Here is a 24,638-nt window from a genome sequence, read left to right on the forward strand (position 1 = left end):
GTTACCCCACGGTTGGAGACCTGCTCTGCTACCTCTATCCAGACCGCCTTGGTGAGGCGGGAAGGTCTTTGCACTCTGTCTGCAGGGAAGAGGGCCTCCCGCCTTTCCCTGACGGCCTGGATGAGAACCTGCAGGGAGGTATCACTGAACCATGGGGCAGTATGCTACATGCTGGTGCCATTTGATTCACTTTGGCTGTAGGGAAAATAAATGATGTGAAGTTGGTGGCGAGTTTCACAAAATAAGGAAGGCAAAAACATTTTGATTTAAGTAAAAGCTTCAGTTTAAGTTATTCTGAAGATACATACATGAAAGGAAGGCTGTTGATCCTTCAGGCTGAAAGCACAGAATGTTTTATCTCTGTGGCAATCATGATGCTTGGGGCAGTGATGGTGAGTTTCACCAGTGAAAGGCGTGTTACCTGTAACTGACACCTCATGGCTAATTTAAATATAAAATTGTGTGGGAAATGGGACTTGGTGCGGCAGTGGAAGTTACGACAACTTCCGGTCCCGCCACGGCACTCATTCCACCCAAGCTTTCCTTTTCTGCCTTATCTTATCGTGTATGGTCCTTGACATCCAGAGTGCTCTAGATTTGGCCATCCCACCCTTTTTCTTTGTGGGAACATGTTTACGCTGAACCCCTTGAATCTCCCCATTGAATGCCTCCCACCCCCTCTCAACTCCAGTAACACTGTTGAATTTACATTGCATTTTTTCTATCACTGCGATATCCTTTTTATAATGTAGTACCCAAAAGTGCACAAAGTGGTGCAGTTGTTACCTAAGTCTTACAATAATTCATCACTGCTTCCTTGCTTTGCACTCATTGTCATTATATGCAAAACTATGAATATCATTTACCCTTTTAGTGCACTTTCAACTTGCTAATAAAGATCTGTGTATCTCTAATCATAGATATCCATTCCTTATTTATGTATTTTTCCTTTTTAATTTATATTTCTTATAGTTCCTCCATGTCCTCCTAGGGTACTCCTGTTCTTCCTTTACTATCCTTTGCAAATGTTTGCTATACAACTTAATAATCTATTTGCTAATTTTTATTCCAGAGTGATTAGGCATGTTGAGCACTGAGTCATTTGCCAATATTTCTAGATCTCTTTTTACTTCACCTTTAGGTAACTTGACACTATTTCTGGCACATTTTTCCTATGTGTGGTACTTTACACTGATCTGTACTAAATTTTACCCATCACTGCTCTATCCAATTATATATTTTATTAACTTATTTTGTAGCTTCCACACTGCCTCCTTTGGATTCAACTGAAATTCCTGAGAATTTGAATAATTTGCATTGAACTTCGGGGTCCAAATTGTTCATATAAATTAGAAACCGCCCTCACTTACTTTTGATATGTAGTCAGTATTTGTTAACAAACCTGGAAGCAGGTTTGCATAGAGTAAGGTCCAAAAAACAGCAATGACACAAATGACCAATTAATATATTCTTGGTGGTTTTGTATGAATGATAAATGTTCCCAGGACACCAGCTATTTTTTGACAACCCCCTGAGATAAGGTTTAAAATCATAACTAGTGCATCAGTTATCTCTGAAGCTACCTCTTTTGGACTCCGAGGATGTAGGCCAGAATTTCCAGGTGTTTTGTCGGGTTTTGGTCCCATACATATTTCTAATACTTTTTCTCTGCGGTATTAATTACTTCAAGTTCCTCACTCTTTTCAGTCCCTTGGTTACCCTCAATTTCTGGTATGTAATTTGTGTCTTCGACTGTGAAGATGGACAAAAAATATTTGTTTAGTGTGTCATGGAGGCCCCCACCTGCCAAGACTGAGGCACACATTTCGCCACATGAACATTAAAACTTGAAATGGTGGCTGGGAAGAAAAGAGAGTCTTTCACAAGAAACTGCCAAGACCCTGACTGGAAAGACATTTGCATGCTAGCAGACAGTGTTGGAACATGTAACAATACACAGAAGAAGTGATCAGACCAGTTTATTTATTTTTTATTTATTTATTTTATTTAGCGATACAGCACTGAAACAGGCCCTTCGGCCCACCGTGTCTGTGCCGACCAACAACCACCCATTTATACTAACCCTATAGTAATCCCATATTCCCTACCACCTACCTACACTAGGGACAATTCACAATGGCCAATTTACCTATCAGCTGCAAGTCTTTGGCTGTGGGAGGAAACCGGAGCACCAGGCGAAAACCCACGTGGTCACAGGGAGAACTTGCAAACTCTGCACAGGCAGTACCCAGAATCGAACCCGGGTCCCTGGAGCTGTGAGGCTGCAGTGCTAACCACTGTGCCGCCCTGGTCACATGACTAACTGTTGGAAGTTTTTGAATTTGAACTTGCTGAGAGAAAGAAACTCAGAAAGCTCTTTGCTCCTGGACTGAAAAGACCCCTCTCCTGTCTGCTCTCATCTCTTTCTCATGGAACTGAAGACCCATTGAAGACACATGAACCCCAAGGGAGAAAAGTCTTCTACAGTGAACAAGGTTTAAGAATACTGGGCCCCAACGAAAAGCAAGACTACTTACAAAAGGGCTACAGTGAGCTCGAAGCACAGTAAACAAGAAACACTTCTGATATTGCCTCAAACCTCTCTATTTTTCTTCTCTTTTCTTTCCCTATTTGCATGTGTGTATTGCGTGTGCATGCTACTGTGGGCGCATCGTATATCCGTAGGCGTTAACCTTATTAGAGTTTAAGTTTAAGGTTTAATAAATTTCACTTTTCTTCTTTAAACCTAAGAAAGCCTGTTTATGCTCATTTCTTTGCCTTATAATTGGAAAGTGGTGAACAAGGATTCACCAAAGGGGGAGCTCAAAACATTAATATTAACATAAAAATTAAACCCTGTTACAATAAGACCAGGTGAAGACAGTAAAAGACCCCGAGACACCGTTCTCACCTAGTCATAACAAGCGTCTCTGCCATTTACTAATTTCCCAGGATAATTTCTCCTGTCTCTCCCTCTAAGGGACCAACATTTATTTTAGCTGCTCCCACCTTTTTATATACTTGTAAATGCTCTTAAAATCTGTTTTATATTGCTGGCTAGTTTACTCTCATTCAATTTGTTTCCCTTTTTATCAATTTTTTGGTTGTCCATTGCTGGTTTCTAAAACTCTCCCAATCCTCAGGCTTAAAACTACTCTTTGCAACATTATAATCCTCTTTTAATTTAATACTATCCTTATCTTTCCTAGTAAACCATGGATGGATCGTTCTCACTGGGTTTTTGATTTTTAATAGAATATGTTTTGGTTGAGCATTTTGAATCATTTCTTTAAATGTTTCTCACTTTTTATTTGCTACCATACCTTTTAGTCAATTTACCCAATCAACCTTAGCCAGCTGTCCCCTTGTGCCTATGTAATTGGCTTTGTTTAAGAGTAAGATTCTTGTTATGAACTCAAGTACATCGCTCTCAAACATAATATGGGATTCAACTGTATTATGTTCACCTTTTCCTCCAGAGTATCTTTTACTATGAGATTATTAATTGACCCTACCTCATTACACAGTGCTAGACCTAAAATAGCTGCGTCCCTAGTTGGTTCCACAATGTAGCGTGCTAGGAAACTGTCGCAAAAGCATTCTACAAACTCACCTTCCAGATTACCTTTACCCGTTTGATTTGCCCAGTCTATTTGAAGATTAAAGTTCTGCAATCTTTGCCTTGCTTTCTGGAACATACTCACTTAACCATTCTGCCTCTCTACTTTCCTTGCCTCCTTTAAAAGCATCCTCAAAATCCATCTCTTTGAACTTTCGGTCATCTAACTCTCTCACAAAGAGTAGCTGGCCACTCTTTTTCCTCTGATAAGTGGCTTAACCTGTTTTTCCTTGTTAAAGCTGCTACATATGTATGTCAGTTGTGCATAGGTGAACAAACAATCAAATTATAAGTTTGTGCTAAACTATTTTGGCCCCTTGATTGCCTTCCAATGTCATCAGTACGATCCAACGTGTCCTTTCATCTTAGGAGTACAGAGCAGATGTGAACAGTGCTCATACACAGTATTCACTGCATGATTCTGCATCCAAGTAATCTACAAAAGATGAAAATATCTGCAAAGTCATTTATGTCTTCAGTAGAATTCTAGTAACTCGAAACTTTGTTCAAACTTCATCCAAAGATTATCAGGAAATCTGAAAAAAATCATTCTAACAACATGCCACTTTTCTCACTCAAAATAATGATCCAAATAATTTAGTATAATAGTAAAATTGGATAGTAGGACTACAAAGCAGTTTTTAAAGTAGCACCATTTTAGTACCAATTCTGGAACACTGGCATCTGTGAGCCAGCATTTACACTTCTAAATCTGTCTCCCAAATCTGGTCCAAAGAGTTTGTAGACCCATTTTTTTTTTTAATGGATCTGCATTTCTTCCATTGGGATAAGGGAGCCAGGTTTAGCAACATAAATACTATACCCCTGAGGCAAATAGAGCTCATCTGATTATACTGATAACAGAAGGTGTTGGAGGTTATGTCCATGAAGAACTCAACATAAACTGCTGATTAATTTATTAGTGTAATAGTTTAAGTGGTTATGTAAACAACTCTGGGAAGCAATGACTTTGAATTTTTCTTCTGATGTAATTGAAAGCGATATCATTCATTTAATATTCACATGTCCAATCTTTTTGATATGGATTGGCTTTAAGATAGGTTTCACATTATTGCAGAAATTTCTTATAGCAGGGAGAAGAGTGTTCATTAGTTCTAGTATATTATATTAATTATTGCAATTTCTACAGCAGTTTTCTTGCTAGTTCATTCAAGCAAAGCACTAGGCAAGTTTTTCACACTATTTGCCACTAATGTTCATTTCAGTATTTGTTTTCCGCAAATTGCATTTTGGACATAGAATGAATGCTGTCAACTGGAAATTATAATACACTAATTATTACAGAAGTTTATTTTTCACATTTAGAAATTGTAGTTTTGCACATTATTTACATACATTTCCTTCTTTTTGATAGAGCTACAGAAACATCAGAAGATGTTGAGAGCCTTCGTCCACCTCGATTTATTCATGAAGATGGAGTAATTAGACCATACAGGCTGAGAGAGGGGATTGGCATGCAGATGTTACAGGTAATTGATTATAGTTAGTTGGCTACATTTACTGTGCAAGGGTATTTTCTAATATTGAAAAATAAATTACTTTGCATTTCTAATTTTTTTTTACTCGAGGATTTCTTAGTGCAGTTTATGTTTCAGCACTGCTTGCTGTATATACAATATGCACTCAGTATAACTGATATTGGTGGCTGTGTGCTTAGAGTATTTTTCCAATAAAAGGTGGCACAGAAATCTGAAGTGAAACTAACCAGTTATTTTACTTCTTTCCCTCTTTACCATGCTTGCAGAAAGGAAAGGCCTGCAAAGAATGGAATAGGTTGACAATGACCATGCTGATGATTAATCTGATCAAATTGCTGTATACCGTCAATGCATGCATTCATAACAGTCCAGTTGTCTGCAGCCAAAGCCATCAGTGGTCCTGTTAGTGTCTTACTGTTCTATGATGTTTTTATTTTTAGTTGAAAAGTTGCATACTGGAAAATACATAGGGATAGACAGAGAAACGGACAGCATACCTGTATTCTTGAACATTTCCAACTAAAATGCATGCAAGTTGCACAAATCAAAGAAGGCTAAGAAGAGAATTTTGCAGAACATATTCTTAGTGTAGGACATTGTTCTCTTAGTATTTGTTTACTCCCACTTTTGCAGTTTTAATTTGGTTCATTCTCATGTCTTCTATTGCTGTTTCCAATTCTGTGTTAAGTGTTGTAGTTTGTATTTCATAAGAACTGCATAAGAAAGTCCAGGTAATTGTACAATTGTGAAGTCACTGTAATAAAAGCTTTGTCCAATTTCTATAGTTCTATTAAAGTCACTCATCGTACTGTTTTCCCTGTTCAACTCCTACATCGTTGCTTTTTAATTCACAGTAGTACTGCAACTAATAAAATCATAACATGCACAAAAATGGCTTTTTATAATTTCTACTTAGGCATATATTAAGCTATGAACTTGTAACTGTTTTTACTACTCCTATGTTCTATCATTTCCTTGCAAATTCACTAACTTTTATGTAAGTGGTCAGTTTTAAAAAGAGTATATTCTATTGTCCTAGCTCATTATTGTTATGAGGAGTTGCCCTGTGCAAAGTGAGCTATAACTTCAGATTGGCCTGGAAACTGGTTTTTGAGCCTCTAAATCCCGGGAAAAGTGCATGTCCTGCCAGTAATGTATTTTCCGAGGTTTTAAAAGCTGTGGGTTAGCTGTCAAACTGGTTTGAGCTGACAGATTCTGTTGCAATTAATTTAGCCAATTCGGGATTTATGGAAGTTGGTGGCAGGGCTAATGGGATGGAGGGGAGTGTGGTGGAAGGAACTGATAGGAAATTGTTGTTGACATCACTGGAGCAGCCATTGATTAATTCTCAATATGGTGGGTCTCTGTGGAATGAGAATTTATTTTTAAAGCATTGATCAATTCATTTTTCATTTTTCTGTAAGACGTACTCTCCCAAGTTTTGAGGAGAAAAATGTTTAATGGCTAAATATCAAATTTTGACACTTCAATAGCAATGGCAAAAATTTTAAAATCTTTGTGAATTATTGCTTTGCTTATTTTTAGGACAGTAGTTTTAAATGTAGCATTTAACTGACTGATTTGATAAATCACTTGTACAACACTTTTTAACTAAATAAAACTCATAATCTAATCTCATGCATGCTAAGTCATCTCGTCATAACAGATAGTAGAATTTTTATTTTGTGTTTCACAGAAATCCAAGACTTGTGAAATTTATAACCTTTTTAAGATTGCCCCCAAGCATATAAGAAGTACTCTCAATTGATCATGTTTTATGAACATTTAAATTAATTATTTTAGTTCTGGATTGCACTGCCTGAAAGCGTAGTGGAAGCAAATTCAATTGGTTTTGGTTATATAGTTCAAAAGAAAAAGAATTGCAAGATTATAGGGAAAGTATGGGGGAGTGGAACAAATTGGATAGCTCTTTCAAAGAGCCAGCACAGACTTGATGGGCTGAGTAGCCTCCTACTCTATTATTCTTCCTCATGAACTGTATCACAGTATTTTGTATTTCAGAATCATTAGCATCTGCACCTTACAACTAGCAGATACTTGTATTCTATACGAAAACAAATAGAAAACTAATTTTATTAGCCAGTCAGAAAAAGTTATTAATGAAGAAACAGTTACAATACATTCTCTGGTGCTGCAAAAATGCTATCTAGCATATTGATTGAGATTCATGGGTCCAGGGAGCAGTTAGTTATCTTTATCTGACAAGTAGCATCATAAAATGAACATTACACAGCATTACTCAATAGGAATTTTATGCTTCCCTCTTGTTCTCTTCAACTGTTCCTCTGTCGCTGTCGGCCAGTGGAAGCACTCTCTCCTCTGAGTCAGTAGGTTCAGTCCAGAGGCCGACGCCCCAGTGCAGTATTAACTGAGTGCTGTACTGTCAGAAATGCCGTCTTTAAAGTGATATGTTAAACTGAAGCCCCATCTGTCACCTCAAGTGGACACAAGAATCTGTGGTGCTATTTGAACAAGAGCAAAGGAGTTCTTCCCCAGTGTCTTGGCCAGTATTATTTCTGAATTTAGATCACAAAAAAGAGATTATCTAATCATTGTCACATTGCTATTTGTGGGACCTTACTGTGCACAAATTGGCTGCTGCATTTCCTACATTACAACAGTGCTTCAAAAGTACCTCATTGGCTGTAAGGGACTTTGGGATGCCCTGGGGTCGTGAAAGGTGCTGTATAAATGTAAGTCTTTCTTTCTTGCATGTTCTCATTTGTCTTTTTTTTTTCTCCCGGTTTTGCGTTTTTTAAGTAAATGCTTCCTTTTGTACCCATTGTGATCAGAGATCTTAGCACTGGGAATGAAGAACTTGTCCATTTCAAGCACATATGGAATAAATGTTTCTCTTCTGCAGCCTGACATCATTGCTATAGCTCCAACATCCTTATGTATACCAGTGTGATATTTTCCATGATAACCATTTGTGTGCATGTGTATCCTCTTTCTGTCTCCTGTCTACTGGGATGAGAAATTTCCACTAAATGGCAGATTTCCAACATTGGGGTTTCGGAAATCTGCCATTGGCTTCTTCCTTTCCGTCCTTGACCAAAAGACTGGCTTTAAAAAACACTGTGTCTCCTGACAACACACAGCATGCTCAGAGTGACGCCGACGTCATCAGTGCGTCCGAACACTTGCCAGTATGAATCCGGGCATGCGCACCCTGACGTCATCACATAATGACATCACCACTCACTCAGCAGGCAAGCAATGAGTGGCCAGGCAGGCGGTGGGGGAGGTGGCGGGGGTGTGATGGGGGAAGCAAGCGAGCAGCCAACGGGAGAGTGGAGGGGAGGAGTGGTCAACAGGCACATTTGAAGTGGCCTGGAAGCTCAGCTGCATACATTTCTAGTCCACACTGCAACTCCTACAGCTTGGCTGTATTGTTGAACAAATTATTTGCTCACAATTACATTATTAGAAAATCAAAGAAGAAATTCTGTGCAATTAGCTTAACTGAATTTATTGTTCGTCATTAGCCTCCTCCTCCTGTCTCCAGCCCTAAATGAGCTGCAATGAATATTAGATGATATTACACTCCCCTTAGTCTGAGACCTGGCAGCTATATTGGGCAAAGTTGGAAAGAGCACCCACTTCATTTTATTAAATGCCTCATAGCACGTTAAAGAAATAAACTGGGAAATTACAGATCATTAACAGTGTTATAATTACATGATTCCTTGTCAAATAAAAATTCAGACTTTTTTGTCTTCGGCCACTAATTTTCAGACCTTTTGGTCTTTGGCTGCTATCACCGTTGTGTCTGTCTCCTATATAGAGTTGTAGAGTCATTTACAGCAAAGGAGGAGGCCATTTGGCCCATCAAGTCTATGCCAGCTCTCCATGGAGCTATGCTGTCAGCCCCATTCCCCGGCTTGATCCCCATAACCCTGCAAGTCTATTTCTGTCAGGTGGTCATCCTACTTCCTCTTGAAGTCTTTGTCTCCACTTCCACCACCTTTGTGGGCAGTGAGTTCCAGGTCATTACCACCTGCTGCGTAAAAAAAGTGCTTCCTCATATTCCCCCTGCATCTTTGGCCCAAAACTTTCAATCTGTGTCCCCTAGTCCTTGTGCCATTTGTTAATGGGAACAGCTTTTCCTTGTCTAACTTATCTTAGCCTCTCTCACCTCTCACCTGTCTCTCCGATTTCTTTCTCCTGTTGCTCTCGCTTCTGTCTCTGTGTGTCTCTCGCTGCTCAGACTCAATTTTTGCCTTATTATGCCCAGTATGGAGTGCATTGGGACATTTTACTATATAAAAGCCAGTTATTGTTTGTCTTCCTTTCCTGTCTGTCTGTATCTTTCAAGTTCTTTACTTGTCTGCCTCTTTCTATCTTTGTTCCCACCTATGCATCAGGTAAGGCAATTAATGAAAGTATAAATGGTTTTGGTGAACAGTAAGATCTGTTGCAGTAACAGGTGACAGATGTTTACATTGAGATGACGAAAGCAGGGATTGGACCTAATCAAAAGAAAATGGGATTATTGGCCCAAATACTTGTAAAATTTCCTGTTACTGTGAATGCTTTTTTAAATTAATTCATGGGATGTGGGTGTAACTAGCAAGGCCAGCATTTACTGTGCACCACCATTTGCCCTTCAGAAGGTGGTGGTGAACCACCTTCTTGGACTGCTGCAGTTGGTGTGGTGAAGGTACTCCCACAGTCCTAGTAGGCAAGGAGTTCCAGGATTTTGACCCAGTGACGATGAAGGAACAGCAAGAGAATTCAAATTCAGAATGGCATGTGACTTGGAGGGAGTTTGCAGATGGGGATGTTCCCATGCGCCCATTCCCCTTGTCCTTCTAGATGATGGATGTTGCAGATTTAGGAGATGCTGTTGAAGAAGGCTTGGTGAGTTTCTGCAGTACGTCTGTAGATGGTATGCATTGCAGCCACAGTGCGCCAGTGGTGTAGCTCCATTCATCCAGGCCAGTCGCTCTCCTGACTTGTGCCTTGTAGATGGTGGAAATGTTTTGGGGAATCAGGAGGTGAGTCACTTGCCAAGGAAACCCAGCCTCTGACCTGCTTTTGTAGCTGCAATATTAATGTGGCTGGTCCAGTTAAGCTTCTGGTCAATCTTGACCTACAGGATGTTGATGGTGAGGGATTCGGCGATAGTAATGCTGTTGAATGTCAAGGGGAGATAATTACACTTTCTCTTGCGGAAATGACCAATGCCTGACACTTGTGTGGGACTTAACAGCCTGAGGTTGAATGTTGTCCTAGTCTTACATGTGGGCACAGCTTGCTTCATTATCTGAGAAGTTGTGAATGGAACTGAACACTGCAATCATCAGCAAACATCCCCACTTCTGCTCTTATGATGAAGGGAAGGTCATTGATGAAGCAGTTGTAGATTGTTGGGCCTAGGCTGTTAGCCTGAGGAATTCCTGCAGCAATATCCTGGGGCTGACGGCTTCCAACAACCATAATCATTTTCCTTTGTGTTATGTATGACTCCAACCAGTGGAGAGTTTTCCCCCTGATTCCCATTGACTTCAATTTTACTGAGGTTCCTTGATGTCACAATGACAAGGGCAGTCACTCTGACCTCACCTCATCTCTGGAATTAGACTCTTCTGTCCATGTTTGAACCAAGACTGAAATGAGGTCCTGGCAGAACCCAAACTGAGCATCAGTGGGCAGGCTATTGGCAGATGGGTGTTGCTTGATAGCAGTGTCAATGACACCTTCCATCACTTTGCAGATGATGAAGAATAGACTGATTATTTGGTTCCTAAATAATTTTAGGAGTTAAGAAACTGCATAATATTTTGGTTGGTTTACATTACTTAATTAAACTTGGAATTGTATTAAACAGTGAAGAAGATAATATAGACAGGTTGGTGGAATGGGCAGACACATCGCGGGTGAAATTCAATGTAGAAAAGTGTGAGCTGATGCATTTTGATAGAATGAGGAGAGACCATACATGTTAAATGGGCTGGATTCTATAGAGCCATCGACGTGGGATCCGTGGCGGGCGGGGCATGAGATGGCCCCAGAGATGCCCACCATGGACCTTGATGCCGGCAGGGTCCGGCCAAATCTTGCCAGCGATGGCGAGGCCTTGTGGAGGCCCCCCTGCCACTCGGCGACGGGACCGCAATTTAAATATTTAAATAAATTACAATACCTGAATTAATGACTCTCCCGTCACCTCTGAATGTCCCGCGGCAATCTTCACCCCGGTGGCTGGCACTGCCATGCCTTCGGATCTCTGTCCAGGGAAAGTTTCTCAGTGCAGGAGTGGAGGGGGATGGGGTCAAATTAGCGTTATGGGTGTAGGGGATGGTGGGAAGGGTTGTAGTGTAAAGTTTTAGCAGTTGAGGGGGGAAGATCAGATAAGTGTTTTGTGGGGGGGGAAGGGCAAATAATTTAATTGATACTGGGGGGGGGTGGGGAAGAGAGGCAAAAGAAATGTATCTATTTATTTTAATTCAATTTCACTTTAAATATTTAAATGTTCCAGTAGGGCTGACAGCCCTTTAAAAATGGCAGCTGATGCCATTGCTGGAGACGGACAGCTTGCCCCCTCCACATGGTGAGGGGGGGGTGCCTGCCCCGGCTATTTAAATGAGCTGCCATGCTTGGAATTGCGGCAGCTCTTTGGTGTGCAGGCTGCGTGGATAATCCAGCCCAATGGTACAATTTTAAAGGGGTGCAAGAAAATGGAGACCTGGAGGTTATTTGTGCAGAAATCTTTGAAGGTGACAGGACAAAGCAGTCAATAAAGCATATATGATCCTGAGCTTTATAAGTAGTGGCACGAGAGGACAAAAACCAGGAAGCTATGCTAAACCTATATAAAACACTAGTTTGGCCCCAGCTGGAGGATTGTGTCCAATTCTGAGTGCCACACTTTAGGAAGGATGTGAAGGCTTTGGAGAGGTTACAAAAAAGATTTACTAGACTGGTTCCAGGGATAAGGGATTACAGTTACTCAGATACACTGGAGAAGCTGGGGTTGTTCTCCTTAAAGCAGAGAAGGCTAAAAGAAGATTTGATAGAGCTATTTAAAATTCATGAAGAGTTTAGACAGTGTAAATATTGAGAAACAATTTCCAATGGTTAAAGGGTCGATAACCAGAAGGCACAGATTTAAGGTGATTGGTTAAAGAACCAGAGGCGACATGAAGTAAAGCTTTTTTACGCAACACATAGTTGGGATTTGAAATGTACTGCCTGATAGGGTGATGGATACAAATTCAGTAATAGTCTTCAAAAGGGAATTGGTTAAATACTTGAAGGAGAAAAAATTTCAGGGATATAGGTAAAGAACAGGGGAGTGGGACTAACTGGATTGCTCTTCAAAAGAGCCAGTGCAGAAACAATGGGCCAAATGGCCTTTTTCTGTACAGTATTTTCTATGATTTTATTTTAAATCCTAATTTTTTAATTGTATAAAATGTGAAAACATGGCTATGTGTTGCCTTGCTCTGAATGGAACAGTTTGAGATGGTGATCTTTTTGTATCTGGCTCAATGGTAGCACTCTTGCCTCCGAGTTAAAAGATTGTGGGTTCAATATCACTCCAGGACTTGAGCACAAAAATCTAGGCTGGCATTCCATTGCAGTACTGAGAGTGTGTTGCATTGTCAGAGGTGCCATCTTTCAGATGAGACGTTAAACCAAGGCCGTACCTACTCTCTCAGGTGGACATGAGTGATCCCATGGCACTAGTTTGAAGAAGAACAGGGGAGTTATAGCTGGTATCTTGGCCAATATTTATCCCTCAATCAGTATCAGAAAAACAGATTATCTGGTCATTTATAAATTTCAGGGTAGACATTGAGTGCTGAACTTTTAATGCTAGTTGCCATTCTTGGCAGCGAGCCTCCGGAATGGCGCGCCATTTTCACATGGTAGCTCATTAATTTGGAAGGAGTGGACCGCCCGCCCCCTATGACATAAGGGGGGCAGGTGCTCTGTGTTCTACAATGGCGTGGGCGCCACTGCACAGGTGCTGGCACCATTTTTAAAGGGCTTCAAGCCCTTACCTGCAGTTTGAATATTTAAACTGACATGAAGGGAACATTTACAGTTAAAACTTTAATAAAAGATCAAAGCCCCTCTCCCAAACCCCACCAATGACCATTTAATGTCTTTTCCAGACACACACAAATTTTCCTCCCATCATCAATTTTTCCCCCTGAACTTTGTTACCTTTTCCCTTCAACTCCTTCCCACCATCCCTTCAGCAAATAGGAGTTTTCTTTGCTTTCCCCCCTGAAAATTTCACTCCTCCCCCCTCCCCACCAGTGTTGCACCTCGGATCTTCGAATGGAGATCCGAAGGTGTGGGATGTCCGGCCACCAGCCAGAATATTGGCGTGGGACGGCCTTTGCTGTAAAGTAGGTCATTATTCTGCAATTATAATTTATTTACATATGTTAATTAGGTTATTTTTGCTGAGTGGCCAGGCAGGCCGCCCTGAGGCCTCGACGCTGCCGATAAAATGGGATGGGGCCTTCCCGGCGTCGAGGCCCGTGGCGGGCCTCTTCCGAAAGGATTTTCTGCCCTCCACCCCCCCACCAACATCGGGGGATTAGTAAAATTCAGCCCTGAAAGGTGGTTTCCCTGGCTGGGGAGTCTAGAACATGGGGGCATGGTCTCAGGATAAGGGACTGATCATTTAGGACCGAATTTCTTCACTCAAAGGATTGTGAATCTTTGGAATCCTCTACCAGGGAGTTGTGGATGCTCCATCATTGAATATATTTAAAGTTGAGTTAGACAGATTTTTGAGGTCGAAAGGGATATGGGGAGTGGGCAGGAATGTGGAGTTGAGGCAGAAGATCAGCCATGATCATATTGAATGGTGGAGCAAGCTCGACGTGCTGTATGGTATACTCTTACTGCTTATATTCTTATGTTATACGTTGCTGTTTGTGGGAGCTAGCTGTGTATAAATTGGCTGCCACATTTCCTGCATTACAACACTTTTTTAAAAAGTACTTAATTGGCTGTAAAGCACTTTGGGACGTTGTTTGGTCATGGAAAGTGCAAATAAATGTAAATCTTTCTTTTAAAGTTCAAGGACAATTCTGGTGATTTTTTTTTTCCTCCTGGGTCTCAGTGTCAGGGCATTATTACTATCCATTTATTGTTCCAATTGTGTCATTAAATAAAAGCAATTGAATTGATTCACAGACTTGGTATATTGGAGTCTCTTGATTATTTAAAAATTGAATTTTGACTCTTACTTGAAATAGGCTGGTACAATACATTAAATAAGCTTGAAACTGCAGTTCTGTTGACTACATATTGGATGTCACTTTAAATTTAATCTGATGGAAGCGGTTTGTTTACATATACAAAATCTCATTGTGTAGTTAGTCTTTCATTTTGCACGCTTGGAAAATGAAAACAAGAAAAATTAGTTAGTCAAAAAATTTGTTACAATAGACAAAAAGCACATAAAAACAGAAAGTGCTGGAAATACTCAGCAGGTCAGGCAGCATCTGTGGAGAGAGAAGCAGAGTTAACGTTTCAGGTCTGTGACCTTTCATCAAAACCAGTGACTTATAAAGGTTCATCATAACTTTCCTACTTTTGTACTCTATGGGCTCCTTAGGGACAGAGGCAGAGGGGCCCATAAAATTACTTGGGATGGCAGGGATTTGAGAGCCCTGCACCTTCCAATTTAGTCCGGGGCGGGGAAGGCAGGCCAATTGCTCTTCCCGCCTCTACCTCAATATAATGGAAGATGGAGGGGCCCGCCATAAAACCTGGTGGCCTCCTAGCAGAGTCAAAGAGGTCCCTCTTTTGTTGGCAATCGAGGGAGGCGATGGTTGCCCCACCAGTTTTGATGAAAGATCAAAGACCTGAAACGTTAACACTGCTTCTCTCTCCACCGATGCTGCCTGACCTGCTAAGTATTTCCAGCACTTTCTGTTTTTGTTTCAGATTTCCAGCGTCTGCAGTATTTGACTTTTATTATAATAAAAAGCACATTTTCATTATATCGTCTGTTTCAACTTATGCAAATCTAAGCGGTAACATGTATGCATTATTAACTTTGGCAGAGGTTCTTGAACATATTTCAACTCATCCCCAACGGAGTACTTCCAGATATATTCAGAACTGCATTATGTGAAAATAAATCGCTAGTAGATATTTTGTAACTGATAATAATGAGCACCTTAACCCTGATATTAATTATAGGCATAAGATTAAAATAAATGCTGTAACAATTTCATCAAATTGAATAGTTTGTTAGCAGAAAGTCTTGATTAGTTGGATTTTTAACAGTGCAGTGAAGCCACAATCAATTAATATCTCTTCCGTTTAGTTATTATTTTGTCCATAAAGTTGTTTTGATAACTGTCTTTCCAACAACCAAAAGTGCATAAATACCTATCATAAAAGGTTCCTTTGATCTTGCTTAAATAAGAATTATAATTGTTACATGACTTAGACCAGTATACTGGGTACAATTTTGAAAATTCACAGATGACACAAAACTTGGAGGTATATAGAACTATGAGGAGGATGGTAATAGACTTCAAGAGGACATAGATAGGCGAGTGGAATGGGCGGACAAATGGCAGATGAAATTTAACCCAGCAAAGTGATCCCTTTTGGTAGGAAGACCAAGGAGAGGCAATAAAAAAATAAAGGGTACAATTCCAAACAGGGTGCAGGGACTGAGAGACCTGGGGGTATATGTGCACAAATTGTTGAAGATGGCAGGGCAGTTTGAGAAAGTGGTTTAAAAGGCATACAGGATCCTGGGCTTTATAAATGGAAGCATAGGGCCGGATTTTATTCTGGCGATAGGGGTCCCGACGGGGGGAGACCCCACCTCAGCCCTCCAGACCCCTGTTATGAAACCTGCCTACCGTCGGAGATGCAGCCCCTTTTGAGGACGGGCTCCTACCTCCAAGAGATGCCAGCCAATCGGAAGGCTGGCAGCTCTGCAGTAATGGCAGCAGCAGCAGGAGCAGTCACTGTGGGTGCTGCAGGTGGTCCTGATGAGAAGAATGATTAAGACCCCTGGACAGGTGAGTGAGGTCCAGGCCGGGGTCGCCATGGCCATTCATGCCGGCTCCAGCGAAGGGGTGGGGGGGGTTGTTGATAGTGGGGTTGGGGTCTTTCCAGGGGGACGGCCATCGCCTTCCTGGCTTGCCCATAAAAGGAGGGACCTCCCTGACTCTGCTATGAGGCCACCAGATTTTACGGCATGCCTCTTCATCATCCATTATATTGAGGTAGAGGCAGGAAGAGCAATTGGCCTGCCAACCCCACCCCGGACTTAATTAGTAGGTGTCTGCGAGGTGTTGGGCTCTCAAACCCCCACCATCCCATGTAATTTTATGGGCCCCTCAGCCTCCGTTCCTGTCCTTAAGGGAGCCCATAAAATTCAGCCCATAGAGTACAAAAGCTGGAAAGTTATGATGAACCTTTTATAAATCACTGGTTTGGCCACAACAGGAGTATTGTGCCCATTTCTGGGCACCACACTTCAGGAAAGATGTTGAAGGCTTTACAGAGGGTGCAGAAAAGATTTACGAGAGTGGCTCAAGGGATGAGGGACTTCAGTTGCATGGATAGATTCAAGAAGCTTGGTTTGTTCTCCTTAGAGAATCATAGAAAGAAAGAATCATAGAACAGGTTGAGAGGAGGTTTGGTAGAGGTGTTCAAAATTATTAGGGGTCAAGACAGAGAAACTGTTCCCATTGGAGGAAGGGTCAAGAATCTGAGGACAAAGATTTAAAGTGATTGGCAAAAGAATAAAAAATGTCATGAGGAAAAACTTGTTAATGCATTGAGTGTTTGTGATCTGGAATGCAACACCTGAAAGGGTGCTGGAGACAGATTCAATTGTCATTTTCTAAAGGGAATTGGATAAGCACCTGAAGGAAAAAGAACTTTCGGGGCTATGGGGAAAGGGGCAGGGGAGTGACACTAACTAAATTGCTATTGCAGAGATACAGCACGGGCTCGACAGGTTGAATAGCTTCCTGTGCTGTAACCGTTCTCTGATTCTGTAAGTCAATTAAACAATTTTGAAGATGTTTGTATTCTAAATTACCTCATTTGTTCATATTGTTAATGCATCCACTGAAATGTTAATATAGTTAGCGAAGTGGATAATGAGTAATTTAAATACTCAGTTGTCAATTTTATTTTTTCTTTGCTTAATATGGTTTCAGTAACAAGTTCTGTAGATGTGCTAGAAAAAATACTCCTTCAAGATGATAGATACCAAACAGAATGTAAGCATATTTAATTTCTGACCAATGTCAGCTTGGGTTAATTGATGGAACTCTTGCCTCTGAATAAGGAGGCTAAGAGTTCGAACTGTTCTCCAAGGCTTGAGCACATGAATTAGGCAGATAGTCGGTGCAGTGCTGAGGTAGTTCACTGCTGAACAGGAGAGCTGCATTGTCTGAGTTGCTGATCTTCAGGTGAAACATTGGGGGTAATTTTCCCAGGGCCTTGGAAGTGGTTTTGGAGGCAAGGTGCCAGGAAAATTAGGAAAAATGCATTGGTCTGGTTTTCCAGTGCGTTCCTGCCTCCGATCACTTTTCTGCTGAGGTATAGGGCGGGGGACTTTCCAATGCAGCATGCTCCAGCTGCAGCTGTAGCAGTCTTCCCTGCAGCCAGGGCCTCTCCAGAGGGCAGAGGGGTTGGCCACCGAGATGTGGGTGGAAGGAGGTGAGACCCACAAGGATCTACATGCAAAGGACCAGGTATCCTGACATATGCCAACGCCAGTGCCTCATGAGGCTCAGTTTGTTATGGCAGGTCTTTGCAACACTACCTTCCCAGTGGACCAGGCGGGCATGCAGTGCCAGTGGCCAGCAAGGTGCCTGTCACTAGAAGCCCAACCCCCTGCATTCCACAACCCCACGTTTCTGACTCTTGCCAACTCGTGTGATCTCTTCTGCTAGGAGAGAAAACAGGGAGGTGGGTTAGGAATGACTTGTGTTCAGTGGAGTGAAAGACAACATTTGTGTATAGTGACTGCGAGGTATGGGTGAGAGAGGGCAGTGGAATATGGTTCATTGCAATTGTTAACTTGCTCAGATGGACATCTGCAGCAAGAGGAATGAGTGGAGCTGCAAGGTATCTTGACTTGAGACGTGCTGTGCAAGTCAGAGTATGGGGCTTGGCACCTGACAGGTAAGCAGTGTGGCACTATCATGCCCCCCACTGAGGTCCTGGATCCTCCTGGTCCACTGTCTCCATGTTCGAGGGGCCACCCCGCTGCAGCTCACTTCCTTGACCACTTCTAACCATGCTAACTTGGTTGAAGAAGTTGCTCTCTGCCTCCTGCCCTTAGCTGAGCAGCTGCAGCATGGTGCGCTCTCCTCTCTCAGTTGTAGCTCCAAGAGTGGGAGACCCAGGGACTAGCCTTCCTAGGTGTCACCATTCCTGTGGGTGCTGCAGCCTAAAAAAAAATCAAGACCTGGTGAGCTTCACTGAAGCATGCCCTTAATAAAATGGCCACATCATCCCACCCACCCTCCCTAATTGGTCAGGAAGCCTGGAGGCTTCTAAATTGGTCTGCTCTGGTAAAGAGCAACCGGAAGGCCCACTACTCAACTGATTGGGTTCACGACCCGAAAATGGTCCCAACATCTGAAAACAAAATTGGTAAAATTCAACCCATTAAGTCAACCACAGTATGGTTCAGGTAAATGTTAAAAATGTCAGGGCACTATCTTTAAAAAAAAAAGCAAGAAGTTCTTCCAATGTTGTAGTGGGTAATACAACCAAAAACCAATGATCTGCTCTTTTATCTCATTGTCGTTTATAGAACATGCTATACACAAATAATGCTGTGTGTACTTGTGTAACTCTATCCTGAACTTCAAATTAATTCATTGTACATGAACTGCATTAAGACATTTCTGATAGACTTGATACATTACATAATTGCAAATTTGCCTTTTTCTTCCAACTATGTTTGAGCATTGTTATGGAATATCTCATTTAGGTGACTTTATCAGAACCATTTGCATTGCTGTTCTTGTCTCATCACAACTCATTAATCTCTAGACTTGATTATTTCAATGCATTCCCGGCTGGCCTCCCACTGTCAACCCTCCATAAAGTTGACGTCATTCAAAACTCTGCTGCCAGTATCCTAATGTGCACCAAACACCGTTCACCCATCATTCCTGTGCTTGCTGACTTAAATTAGCTCTCTGTCCAGCAATGCCTCAATTTTAAAATTATTTTCCTTCTGTTCAAGTCCCTCCATAGCCTTGCCCCTCCCTATCTCTAACTTCCTCCAGCCCCGCAATAGATGAGATCTCTGCAGTCTTCCAATTCTGGCCTCTTGTGTATCCCCTACTTTAACACTGTACCATTGGCAGCTGTGTTTTCAACTACCTAGGCCCTAACCTCTGGAATTTCTTCCCTAAATCTCTCCACCTCCCTATATCCCTCCTTTTAAGATAGTCCTGAAAACCTACCTCTTTGATCATCTGTGCAATATCTCCTTATGTCTCTTGGTTTCAAATTTACTTTGTTAACACTCCTGTAAAGTGCCTTGGGATATCTTACTACATTAAAGGCACTATGTAAATGCAAGTTTTTTCTTCAACTCCTTGCATGGCCTCATCCCTCCCTATCTCTTGTAACCCCCTCCAGCCCCACAACTGGCTGAGGTCTCCGCACTCCTCCTATTCTGGCCTCTTGCACATCCATGATTATCTTCGCTCCACTATTGGCAGCTGCCTAGGATCTAACTTCTAAGCTATGGAATTCCCTCCCTAAACATCTCTGCACATCTCCTTTAAGATGCTCCTTTAAACCTATCTCTTTGACCAAGCTTTTTGTCACCTGTCCAATTATCTCTTGATGTCGCTTGGTGTCAAACTTTCATAATCACTCCTGTGAAGCACCTTGGAATGTTTTACTATGTTACAGGTGCTATATAAGTGCAAGTTATGAAACCAACCATGTTTATTTATGGATGAATAGATCTAGTAATTATCTTTTCCTTTTAAATGGTTTTCCTTTTCCCATACTCCAGAGTACAGCCTTATTCTTTCTTCTAATGCTGAAAATGTTCATCTGCATATGCGCAGTCCAGTTCCAGAGAAGGTGGGACCTGTACAGGCAGGATGGGTTGCATTTGAACAGAGCTGGGAGAAATTTCCTTACAGGGTGATTTCCTAATGCTATTGGCGAGGGTTTAAACTGGGTTGGCAGGCCAACAAAATCGGAACTCAGTGATGCCATTGATTCTCTAGCCAGCGGAAAAGTCCCTGGGAAGGACAGCATTACCCCTGAATTAATCAAGAGTGCCAAGCCTGCTATACTCTCAGCACTACATGAACTGCTATGCCTGTGCTGGGACGAGGGAGCAGTACCCCAGGACATGCGCGATGCCAATATCATCACCCTCTATAAAAACAAAGGTGACCGTGGTGACTGCAACAACTACCATGGAATCTCCCTGCTCAGCTTTAAACAGGCTCCAGAAGCTGGCCGAGCACATCTACCCTGAGGCACAGTGTGGCTTTCGTGCAGAGAGATCGACCATTGACATGCTGTTCTCCCTTCGTTAGATACAGGAGAAATGCCGCGAACAACAGATGCCCCTCTACGTTGCTTTCATTGATCTCACCAAAGCCTTTGACGTCGTCAGCAGACGTGGTCTCTTCAGACTACTAGAAAAGATTGGATGTCCACCAAAGCTACTGAGTATCATCACCTCATTCCATGACACTATGAAAGGCACAATTCAGCATAGCGGCACCTCATCAGACCCCTTTCCTATCCTGAGCGGCGTGAAACAGGGCTGTGTTCTCGCACCCACGCTGTTTAGGATTTTCTTCTCCCTGCTGCTCTCACATGCGTTCAAGTCTTCAGAAGAAGGAATTTTCCTCCACACAAGATCAGGGGGCAGGTTGTTCAACCTTGCCCGTCTTAGAGCGAAGACCAAAGTACGGAAAGTCCTCATCAGGGAACTCCTCTTTGCTGACGATGCTGCTTTAACATCTCTCACTGAAGAGTGTCTGCAGAGTCTCATCGACAGGTTTGCGGCTGCCTGCAACAAATTTGGCCTAACCATCAGCCTCAAGAAAACGAACATCATGGGACAGGACATCAGAAATGCTCCATCCATCAATATCGGCGACCACGCTCTGGATGTGGTTCAAGAGTTCACCTACCTAGGCTCAACTATCACCAGTAACCTGTCTCTCGATGCAGAAATCAACAAGCGCATGGGAAAGGCTTCCACTGCTATGTCCAGACTGGCCAAGAGAGTGTGGGAAATTGGCTCACTGACACGGAACACAAAAGTCCGAGTGTATCAAGCCTGTGTCCTCAGTACCTTGCTCTATGGCAGCGAGGCCTGGACAATGTATGTCAGCCAAGAGCGATGTCTCAATTCATTCCATCTTCGCTGCCTCCGGAGAATACTTGGCATCAGGTGGCAGGACCGTATCTCCAACACAGAAGTCCTCGAGGCGGCCAACATCCCCAGCTTATACACACTACTGAGTCAGCTGCGCTTGAGATGGCTTGACCATGTGAGCCGCATGGAAGATGGCAGGATCCCCAAAGACACATTGTACAGCGAGCTCGCCACTGGTATCAGACCCACCGGCCGTCCATGTCTCCGCTTTAAAGACGTCTGCAAACGTGACATGAGGTCCTGTGACATTGATCACAAGTCGTGGGAGTCAGTTGCCAGCGATCGCCAGAACTGGCGGGCAGCCATAAAGGCGGGGCTAAAATGTGGCGAGTCGAAGAGACTCAGCAGTTGGCAGGAAAAAAGACAGAAGTGCAAGGGGAGAGCCAACTATGAAACATCCCCGACAAACAAATTTTTCTGCAGCACCTGTGGAAGAGCCTGTCACTCTAGAATTGGCCTTTATAGCCACTCCAGGCGCTGCTCCACAAACCACTGACCACCTCCAGGCGCTTACCCATTGTCTCGAGATAAGGAGGCCAAAGAAGATTGGGGAGGGTTTAAACTAACTTGGCAGGGGTGTGGGAACCTGAAGATGATACGAGAGAGGAATACCAAGGTGCACAAAGAATTGGAAGAGACAGATACCACTAGAGTAGGAAACAGCAAAGTCTTAGGCTGGATCAGAATGAGAGTGTTAGACAGTACTAGAGAAGGGACTAGTTCCATATTAGATGGGAGTGGACTGAGAAGGACTACAAGGAATGCAAAGACAGGATTACAATGCATGTGTGTAAACGCACACACTGTGGTGAATAAGGTTGGTGAGCTACAAGCACAAATAGCAGTATGGTGTTGTGGCAATAACAGAAACATGGCTTAAAAATGGCGAGGACTGGGTGCTTAATACACAAGGATATAAAGTGTCCAGAAAAGATACAGAAGCAAAAAAGGGAGGTGGGGTGGCAGACCTGATAAGGGAAGACATTGCAGTGCTGGAAAGGGAGGATGTCTTTGAAGGGGCAAGAACAGAATCCATTTGGTTAGAGTTGAAGTGCATAAAGGGTATGATCACGCTACTAAGGGTATTCTATAGGTCTCCAAATACTGAGAGAGAGAGGAGCAAATCTGCAGGGAAATCACAGAGATGTGCAAGAAATATAGAGTGTTGATATTGGGGGACTTTAATTGCCCAAATAGCAATTAGGATAATTTTAGATTAAAGGGTAGGAAGGGAGGAATTTCTAAAATGTTTTCAGGAGAACTTCCTTGATCAGTATGTTCTCAGCCTAACTAGAAAAGAAGCATTGCTGGATCTGGTGCTGAGAAATGAGATGGGCCAAGTGGACCAAGTGTCTATGGGGGAGCACTTGGGTAAGAGTGATCATCGTATCACAGGTTTAGACTAGTAATGCAGAAAAGCAAGGAACAAAATAAGGTAGAATGTCTAGATTGGAAGAGGGCTATTTTCAACACGATGAGAAGGGATTTAGCCAGGGTAAAATGGAACCAAAGACTGACCGGAAGGGCTGTTTCAGAACAATGGGTTATCTTTAAGGAAGAGATGCTTCATGTACAGGCTAGGAACATTCCAACAAGGGTGAAAGGAAGGGAAACCAAGAACAGGGCTGCTTGGTTGATGGGGGAGATAGAAATTATGAAATAAAAAAAGAGGATGCATGACGCATGTCAGGTGAACTCATCAGGTGAGAACCAGGACATATACAATAAGTTGAGAGGGGAAGGTGAAGAGGAAAATAAGACTGGCAAACAGAGAATATGAAAATAGAATGGCAGTCAACATAGAATCATAGGAAATAGAAGTAGGAGTAGGCCAGTCAGCCCATCAAGCCTGTTCTGCCATTCAAACAGATCATGGTTGATCATCTACCTCTGTGCCATTTTTTTTCCCACTATCCCCATATCCGTTGTTGTCATTGGTATCCATTTCTGCTTTGAATGTGCTCAATTATTGCGCTTCCACAGCCCTCTGGAATAGAGAATTCCACAGATTCGCTACACTTTAAGTAAAGAAATTCCTCCTCATAAGAGGGATCTACTGTTAAGGAAATGGAGGCTGACAAAATGGCAGTAGAAGCGGAGAGAGTAGAGGCAACGGATAGGATAAACATTGAGAGGGGGAGGTACTAAAAAGGCTGGCTATGCTTAGGGTAGATAACTCACCTGTTCTGGATGGCTTGCATCCCAGGTTGCTAAAGGAAGTGGGGGTGGAGATAGCGGTAGGGCTTGCCATAATCTTCCAATCTTTCCTGGGTATGGGAGAGGTGCCAGAGGATTGGAGAGTGGCAAATGTGACACCCTTATTCAAGAAAGGGTGTAAGGACAGTCCTAGCAACTACAGGCCAGTTAGTTTAACATCATTGGTGGGTAAGATTTTAGAAACAATAATCAGGGAAAGTATCAATGGACACTTGGAGAGGTTCGAGTTAATTGAGGATAGCCTGCATGGATTTGTAAAAGGCAGATCATGCTTGACTATTTGAATTTTTTGATGACGTAACAGAGAACGTTGATGAAGGGAATGTGGTGGTTGTTGTCTATATGGATTATAAGAAAGCTTTTGATAAAGTACCACATAAACGGCTGGTTAAGAAAATTGAGGCTCATGGAATAGGAGAATTATTGTCCAATTGGATAAAAAAAATTGGCTTAATGATAGAAAACAGCAAGTCATAGTAAATAGTTGCTTTGCAGACTGGAAGATGGTAGACAGTGGTGTTCCCCAAGGTCAGTGCTGGGACCACTGCCTTTATGATTTGGATCTTGGAATACAGAGGAGAATTTCAAAATTTGCTGATGACACCAAACTTGGAGGTACGGCAAACAATGAGGTTGATATGAACCAGCTGCAACAGGACAGAGATAGGCTAGCAGAATGGACAGAGAGGTAGCAGAGATGCATTTTGGCAGAAGGAATAGGGAGGGGTGATTTATACTTAATGACACAGTTCTAAAGAGTGTGCAGGAATAGAGGGACCTGGGGATGCGTGTGTATAAATCTTTGAAGATGGCAGGATATATTGAGAGAGTGGTGAGTAAAGCATATTGGATCTTTGGCTTTATAAATAGAAGCATTGAGTACAAA

The 24,638-nt window shown here is 42.3% G+C and overlaps 1 protein-coding gene across 1 annotated transcript in view; it reads left to right on the forward strand.

The window, feature by feature from the left end:
- vps13a (vacuolar protein sorting 13 homolog A) overlaps nucleotides 1-24,638 on the forward strand; it is a 609,759-nt gene that overhangs the window by 550,387 nt on the left and 34,734 nt on the right. The window contains exon 68 of the mRNA XM_068029994.1: nucleotides 4,995-5,109. Coding sequence (XP_067886095.1) covers nucleotides 4,995-5,109 — 115 coding nt within the window. The remainder of the gene's footprint in view (nucleotides 1-4,994; nucleotides 5,110-24,638) is intronic.

The sequence above is a fragment of the Heterodontus francisci genome, chromosome 4 (genome assembly GCF_036365525.1).
Source record: "Heterodontus francisci isolate sHetFra1 chromosome 4, sHetFra1.hap1, whole genome shotgun sequence".
Taxonomy (NCBI): Eukaryota; Metazoa; Chordata; class Chondrichthyes; order Heterodontiformes; family Heterodontidae; genus Heterodontus; species Heterodontus francisci.